At 39.8% G+C, this 8,536-nt stretch overlaps 1 protein-coding gene across 1 annotated transcript in view; it reads right to left on the bottom strand.

Moving 5' to 3' along the window:
* The window catches only part of LOC121928990 (lanosterol synthase-like), a 195,474-nt gene that overhangs the window by 181,403 nt on the left and 5,535 nt on the right, over positions 1–8,536 (bottom strand). The window contains exons 2-3 of the mRNA XM_042464313.1: positions 1,253–1,421; positions 109–244 (exon numbers count right to left, since the gene is read on the bottom strand). Coding sequence (XP_042320247.1) covers positions 109–244; positions 1,253–1,421 — 305 coding nt within the window. The remainder of the gene's footprint in view (positions 1–108; positions 245–1,252; positions 1,422–8,536) is intronic.

Below are 8,536 nucleotides of genomic sequence, written 5' to 3'. Positions count from 1 at the left end.
TTATTTGTGTTTCCCTGCCTCTCCCAAAGGATCAAAGCAGGGTTACAGACTACTAATGATCACATCCTTGCACCAAACATGGCAAATCAGTTATCATCATAGCTGTACTTGGTGTAAAGATGAGGATGCCAGAGCATTCTGCAGGCCATTGACCATCTTCTTGCAGCCTGCAGAGAAACTTAATTCCCTTCCATAATGCTTCCTCGGCGGTGCTGGCTTTGGGTAAGTCTGGAAAAAATTTACTCTGCAAAACAAAAGGGGAGAGATGGGGGGGGGGGGGGAAGTGGGAGAGATTAGAGGAGCATACAGAAAAGAGAGTCCTAAAAGGAGACCTTGAGGTAGAATCTCAGATCCACAGTGCAAATTTGAATGAAAAACCAGACTCAATCCAGCATGGGAAGAATCTTGGATTTGTCCTGACTCAAAAGCTGATCACCATGGGGCTCCTCACCCTGTTTGCCCTTCCAATCAAAAGCGAGGACAGAGAATCTTCCTCTTAACAATAGGGATGTCCTCACAGCCTTTCCTCACAGTGAGAGGAAGCACAGAGCAGGCAAACATCCAGGACCAAGGCATCAGCTACAGAAGTGTTCTTGCAGCCAATCCCAAGGTCTTTGCCTGCCCTTCATTGTGCCAGTGAGAGAAAATGCATGCTAGATGAAATTTTTTAGCTCTCAATACCAGCTCCAGGACTGCTCTTGCAGTGGTACTTATGCCCACATGCCCCTTTCCCTACAGGAGAATGACAAAACAAACAAACAAACAAACAAAGCTAGGTCCCAGCCTACACCACTGGGACATCTAGTTGCCCTATGATCAGAAAACCTATAATGTCAGGGACTATTGCACCCATGACTTTTGGGGTTTGTCACTCCCAGCTCCAAGCTGTTATTTGCATTTGCAGGAAACTTTTCATTCATGGGGATTTTCCTCCCAACGAGAATTCAGCTTTTCTTCAGTATAACAGTTGATTTGGAGAATCCCACCACAATCATAAATGTGACAAGCCCTTTCATGTCTGCTATTTTGTTTATTGTCATGTGCAAGAAGTGGTGGAATGGGAAAAACAAAGTTTACTTTTAAGGGCAAGGAACTACTTTAATTATACTTTAATGAACCACAAACAAGGTATCAAAAAACCAAAACCAAAAATCACATGATGATGCAGTTCTTTGCAACCTGATGCAGCTTGGCAAAGCTGAATCAATAGAGACTTTTAGGACTGTGCTTAGATTCATCATCAGCTACTTACAGTGTCCAGCCCTAAAGTATATGCTTCAAGTGCATTCTGCTCCCGGGCACATTCTCCACTTTCCACCATATAGTACCATTTCTGTTGCCCATCCACAGTATTCAGTCGCCAGCGAGTAAGATCAGTCTCAGGTTCTATATGATGACCACCTTTTCTTCTGCGCAGACATCTATGAGTGAACATGGGAGGGGAAATAGTTTGAAATGTGGTGGCTGTCAAATCCATGGGTTTTATTATGACAGAAAGAGATAATTCTGAAAGCCAGAAGGATTCCTAGTGGTCCTTGCAGGCAGGACAGTCCAGAAAACATAAGCATTATTATAATAATATAATAATATTCATTTCTTAGCCAGCTCTTCCTGTGGATCAAGGCTGGGGACAACAACAATTAACAAATAACATCAGTTAAAACATGTCAGTTAAAACACACATCAATTTAAAAAGACAAGTAAGTTATATACATATCAAAACAATCCACATTTAAAATCCATCATTCTGGTGACGATGGCGGGCACGACAGTTACCTATTAAAAGACTGCTGTAAGTGACGGCCTCCTCTTCAAGCTCCGAGATTGCCGAAAGAGGCTATTCATTTTACCTCCCTGGTAAAGGAGGTACAGGAGGGCCCATTTTGTTCACCCAAGAGCTCCCAGCATGTCCAATGAAAGAAGCAGCCTCCAAAGTAAACGAACCAAAAGTGGAGACACAGAATCAGCTGTGTCTTTTCCTGGGACCAGGTGACCTCACAATTGTAGTACACGCACTGGTAACCTCAAGACTTGATTTTTTGCAGTGTGCTCTCTTTGCATGGGGCTACCCTTCTGCCTAGTTCAGAAACTCCAACTAGTACAGAATATGGCAGCTAGGCTGATTACAGGAACATCATATCAATTACAGGATTGATCATATCACACAAATATTGAAGTCACTCCACTGGCTGCCCTTCAGTTTCCGGGCACAGTACAAAGTGTTGGTTATCACCATTAAAGCCCTACATGGCTTGGACCGACCTAATCTATCTAAAAGATTGCTACGTCCATATAATCCGCCCCGTACACTCAGGTCCTCTGGGAGGAATCTATTGCAGCCCTTAAAGACCAGACTGACTGCGACCTCCCAGAGAACTTTCTCTGCAACCACTCCCACTGTATGGAATGGCCTGCAGGATGGGATCCATCAAATTACTAACCTAGATAGCTTTAAAAAAGCTGTCAAGATGGATCTCTTCCAACAGGCCTTCCCGGAATAGCACCCAGCCACGTAAAGACTCTCCGGTATGTATGATGATTCTGCCCATTGTTATTGCATTATTGTATTACTGATTTCTTGATTTTAATGCCTTGTAATTTTAGTCTTAAACTGTTTAATCCTTTTTTAAAGGGAGGGATATTGTATATATACTCATATATCATTTTAATGTTGTATGCCACTTTGATTGTTTTAACAAAAAGCAGGATATAAATAAAAGTTTTATTTATTTTATTATTATTATTATTATTATTATTATTATTATTACACAAAGGGGGGAAAGGGGCTATGCTAAGCAAAGAGAACTGAATAAAAATAAACCATATTAAATCAAGCAAAATAAAAGAGAACATAAGAAAAATTAAGAACTTTAAAATTTATCTGGGCTGGCAAATTTTGTGTTGCATAATGAGGATTATCTACTACAATAACGAGTGTTATCTCAACCAACAAACTTATTGAAAAAACAGAGCAGCTTTATCTACGAGCTTTACAAACTGAAGCAATTGTGTAACCATAAGAATTTAATTTATTATGAAACTCAATTTATGGTGATAATTGTGTGTATTATATTTTGATTAGGAAAAAGACATTTAGGATGATAAAACTGTAGAATTGTATGTCATAGACCGTATTCAGTGGTAATAGTATCATTTGGTTAAAATTGATTGTTTCTCCTTCAAAGAGATAGAGGAAGAACAGTAAGAGAGCTAGCCCAGCAGGTGTTGTCCTTGAATACTTCAACTTAGATAACAACTAGCCACAAGTGAAAAATAATAGTAGAAAGAAATACTGTGGTTATTATATATAGAAATTTCTTTTTTCTCTGTCCTGGTCAACTGATATATGAATATTTTTGTTCAATATTTGTATAATTAGATATTAAGTGTATTATTTAGTTGGCTAAGATGGGGAAAAAACATCACAGACATCAATGCTTCCTCAAAGGAGACCTTTGCTGGAAAACTTTATAAGATTACCTGAGCACAATAAAATTATGTTAGAGGAAATAAGAAAAATTAGAGAAGATATGAGGCAAGATAACCTAAAAATAAAGACCGAAACCAAGGAAGAGAAAAAGATGGAGATAAAGTTGAAATGAAAGAGGTAAAAAAATCCTTAGAGAAAATTACAAAAGATATGGAAACAAATGGAAACAACACTATAAAAAACTATCAGCGAAAGAGAGATGGACAGATAAATTATGATTAGAATGGAGATCAAATTAAGACAGAACTGTGTGAAATTAAGAGGGGTACCAGAACACGAAAATGAAAATCTCTATAAATCTTTAATTCCAATTTTGGACCACTACGTAGATGAACCTGCTAAGCAATTCCTGTGGGAAATAGAATCTATATACAGAATAAGTTCTAAGATTGTGAGACAAAGGGGCGTCCCAAGAGACCTAGTGATTTACCGTGTAAGGAGACAAATGAAGGATTTGTTGATACAGCAGAATTTCAGGAAAGAACTGATAATTGAAGGGAAATAATTCAAATTTTTAAAGACATTCCTGCTGTTGTATGGAGATCACGAGAAGAGTACAGCTTTTTGACTGAACAACTGAAAGTGTATAGGATTCCCTTCTGATGGGATAAAGTGGAAGGTCTTACTTTGTCTTTGAGGCAGAAAAGATATCAACTAAATTCAACTGACAAAGCGAAAGACTTCTGGATGAGAAATAGAAAAGAAATTGAGAAGCAAAGAGAAATGAACAATGATGACCAGAGCTCAAGAAAAAACCCAAAGGAAAAAAGAGAAAGAAGGAAAATTAGGAGATCCAGAAGAAGAGGAAGAATTAGAAGACAAAGATTAGTAGTTATATAAGTGACCAGGTTAAATGTGTGATAAGAAATAATAAGAGGTTTTGTGGAAGTGTTTTATAACTAAACCTACTTCTCCATTATTACTCCATTATTTATATGTAAAATTGAATAGAAAGTGGTGTATGTACTGAACTGGTTTAAGGTAGAACAATGAAACTTTTGTTGTGGAACGTAAAAGGGTTGAATTCACCACAAAAACATAAAAAACATAAAGACAGACGTAAGTCCATGGCTAGAATTGATATGATATAATTTCATCATCATTAGTGAAACAAATAACAGACATGGAAATTTCACCACGCACCATATGCGACCATAACTCCTTAATAATACAATTAAAAGCAAGAGAGAAAAACAAGATTTGGAGATTGAACGATGAGTTGATGAGAAACCCTGAAGTAATAAAAAGACCTAATAAAATCATGACAAATTATTTTGAAGACAATATGGGAAAAGAAATTAAATTATTCCTCACCTGCCTCGAAGAAAATTTAATTATCCAAAAGGTGGAAGAGGCAACAAGGGGGTCAGCTATTTTAGATCTGATCCTAACCAACAAGGGTAACTTGGTTAATGGGGTGCAATTGGTGGGATCCTTAGGTGGGAGTGACCACATTTTCCTGGAGTTTGTTGTACAGTGGAAAGGAGAAGCCAGGCATAGTCAGACACGCATTCTAGACTTTAGAAGAGTGGATTTCACTAAACTTAGAGAAGTATTGAGGGTGATCCCATGGTCAGGAATACTAAAACAGATGGGAGTTTCTCAAAAGGGAGATACTGAAGGCACAATTTCAAACAGTTCCAGTGAGGAAGAAAAATGGGAGGTGTCTTAAGAAACCAGGATGGATGACTAAGGAACTTTCAACTGCGCTAAGTTTTAAATGGAACATGTATAAGAAATGGAAAAAGGGGGAAATCACGAAAAGGAATTCAAAGAAATAGCAGGCATGTGTAGGGGTAAAGTCAGAAAAGATAAAGTGCAGAATGAACTCAGGCTTGCTAGAAAGGTTAAAAACAATAAAAAGGGCTTTTGTGGATATGTCCGCAGCAAAAGAAGAAGAAGGAAACAGTAGGGCCACTGCGTGGAGAAGATGGCAAAATGCTAACGGGGACAGAGAAAAGGCAGATTTACTCAACACCTTTGCCTCAGTCTTCTCAGAAAAGGAAAAGGGTGCTCAACCTGAGGATAATGGAGCAGAGGACAGAATAGGGGAATTTCAGCACAGAATAAGCAAAGAGATAGTACAGGAATACCTGGATAATCTAAATGAATATAAGTCTCCAGGACCTGATTGTCATGGCAAGCCAAGATCAGCTCTCGGAGGACGAGGAGGAGGAGTCTCCTCCAGAGCAAGAGCTGATTGAGGCTACACCAGGTGGCAATCCTGCTCTGCTGGGCCCCAGCTGTGCTCTCCCAGCCCCAGAGGAGGAGGCCCAACCAGGTCCTAGTACTAGAGAGAGGCCTCCTATGGTGCAACAGCCTAGTTGTGACTCTGGGAAGGAAGCTTGCCTGGAGGTGCCTACGTTCCAAGAGAGAAGGGCTGAGAGTGCTTGCAGGCGCAGATCCAAGAGGACTGCAGAGAGGCAATCAGCCAACCAGCCTCAGGTGGCATGGGGGAGAGTTTCCCCTTACTTAAACTGTTGAGAGACCTTCACTGTTTGCCAGAGTTTATTGCATGATCCCTTGGCGTGATTGCTGCTAGCACTGGCTTCTTGTATCTTGATTCCTTGTTGCTTTGACCTTGGACCCAGTGTTGCCAATGTGGTGACTTTCACATTAAAATGGGGACTTTTCAGAGCCTTTGGTGTGATTTTGGTGATTGGTTTTAATGGTAATTTTGAGAGTTGAAATAAGTATTTGGTGAGATAAGGGGGGGATTTGGTGAGTTTTGGCCAAACGTTTGGGGAATTATCTTCGAGGCTTGTTGGCAACACTGCTTGGACCGGACCCTTGTTATCTTCTGGCTGCTTTGACCTTGGACTGCTTTGACCACTCTGACTCCCAGTATCCTGACTTCGGCTTGGCTTTCGGTTTGCTTTGTCTTCTGGTATCCTGACCTCGGCTTGACTTCTTGGACTGCTTTCACGCTGAATCTTTGCAAGGTCTGTGTTTTGCATCCAGTTGCTTGGTTGAGCCATTCTTATCGGCTTGTGTCTGTGAGTGCTGGCTGCAGTCCAGGACACTGATGAACTACATCCAAGGGTACTAAAAGAACTGGTAAATGTAATATCGGAGCCATTGGCAACAATCTTTCAGAACTCCTGGAGAATAGGAGAAGTCCCCGCAGACTGGAGGAGGGCAAACGTTGTCCCCATCTTCAGAAAGGGGAAAAAAGAGAATCCGAACAATTATTGTCCTGTTAGTCTGACATCAATACCAGGAAAGATTCTGGAGTACATCATTAAACAGAGAGTCTATGAACACCTAAAAGGCAATGCCATAATCACAAAAAGTCAACATGGGTTCCAGAGAAACAAGTCATGCCAGACAAAACTGATCTCTTTTTTTGCTAAAATTACCAGCTTGGTAGATGAAGGGAATGCTGTGGATATAGCATATCTTGATTTCCGTAAGGCCTTTGACAAGGTTCCCCATGACATTCTTGCAAAAAAGCTTGTAAAATGTGGGCTAGATAAGGTGACTGTTACATGTATTTGTAATTGGTTGTCCGGCAGAACACAACAACTGCATCTGCTCTCCTCTCAACATTTAGAGCAGAAGGTGTTGTGTATAGAAAATGTTAATGGATTCCCTCCCCCATCTCCTCCCGCACAATGGAATACACTCCATATAACTGTGGTATAGCTTTTGTGGTCTTACAATATGTAGAACTTCACAGATAAATTTCACAGCAAAGTTTGTTTTCTCACTTACAATCAAAGAACTGCTTTCCATTCTACCATACACCTTTTACGCACCAAGAAAATCCAAAATTGCTGTTGCCTATATCCTTACTCCCAGTTTAAGCAGTCCGATTCAATTAACAGAATTAACTACGTGTTGATTCATCATTCAAAAACTGACTCAGATGATCTGTTCAAATTGGGTCTAATCTATAGGGTTTACTGTATATACTCATGTATAAGTCTACAAATTTTCATCAAAAAATTGACCCCAAAATCCTGGATCCATTTATCCACAGGTCAATGTAAGTCCTATATTTAAACTTTTATTTTTAAAAAAGGAAAGTTTATTTCTTTGTAACACTTCAATACATTTTGATAACTCTTCCTGAGTAAATTCTACCTCTAAATTTCCACTTGAGGTTTTTTCTATCTGTTGCTTAAGAGCTTATTATAAGTATGGGTTAAAAATTAAAATTATTTTATTCCTGTCTAGTGTTAATTTCACACAAACACACCAATATTTTTTCCAGGCCCACATTATGACTTGTGGGGTGGGGGTGGTATCTGAGAGGGACATAAATATGGCTGAACTTATGCTTTCTGCTTCTGTACAAAGCTTTTGCAAAGAGCAGTGATTTACAGTAGACTCATAAGAATGAACTAGAGAGTAAAGTGCAAAGTTGGGCTGCATGGCCCCCGCCCTTTTTTCCTGTGTCTTCACTCCCTTCGCCAGAGCTTTGAGAATACAATGCTCTCCCTTTGCTGTGGCCTTGAGGGGAACAAGATCAGCTTAGCTAAGTATCCCTTTGCATTCCAGACTCCAAGCAAATGTAATGCCAATAAGAAAGTGTGTGAACACTGCATGGACAGTGAATGCAACCAATCACTTGATGTTTAGACAATAGCCAATTAACTACCTGTTGTCTAACCATGTGTGTACTAAATAGCCAATTAAGCTAATGCTATACGAAATACCCAGGTTACGAAATTTTCGGGATACGAAAAAATCCCATTGGAAATCATTGTTCCGGGTTACGAATGTTTTTTCGGGTTACGAAGAAAATTTTTGGTGCTTTTCGGCGCTTTTTTCGCACGAAACGCGGCTTTTCCCCATTAGCGCCTATGGCAATTCGGCTTACGAAGGCTTTTCGGGTTACGAAAGCGGCCGCGGAACGAATTACTTTCGTAACCCGAGGCACCACTGTAAATATATATATACGGTATATATGTATATTGGAAAGCACTGGCTGGCACATTCTTGAATCTGGTCCAAAAATGTAGTATTTCCAAGCTCTTGCTCCACTACTGAATTACAGGATTCAGCATAATTGTCAGGAGTCCGTAAGTGAGGGGACAAGCA

Source organism: Sceloporus undulatus, chromosome 4 (assembly GCF_019175285.1).
Source record: "Sceloporus undulatus isolate JIND9_A2432 ecotype Alabama chromosome 4, SceUnd_v1.1, whole genome shotgun sequence".
Taxonomy (NCBI): domain Eukaryota; kingdom Metazoa; phylum Chordata; class Lepidosauria; order Squamata; family Phrynosomatidae; genus Sceloporus; species Sceloporus undulatus.
The sequence above is the reverse complement of the archived record's forward strand: the minus strand, read 5'-3'. Positions and strand labels throughout refer to the sequence as shown.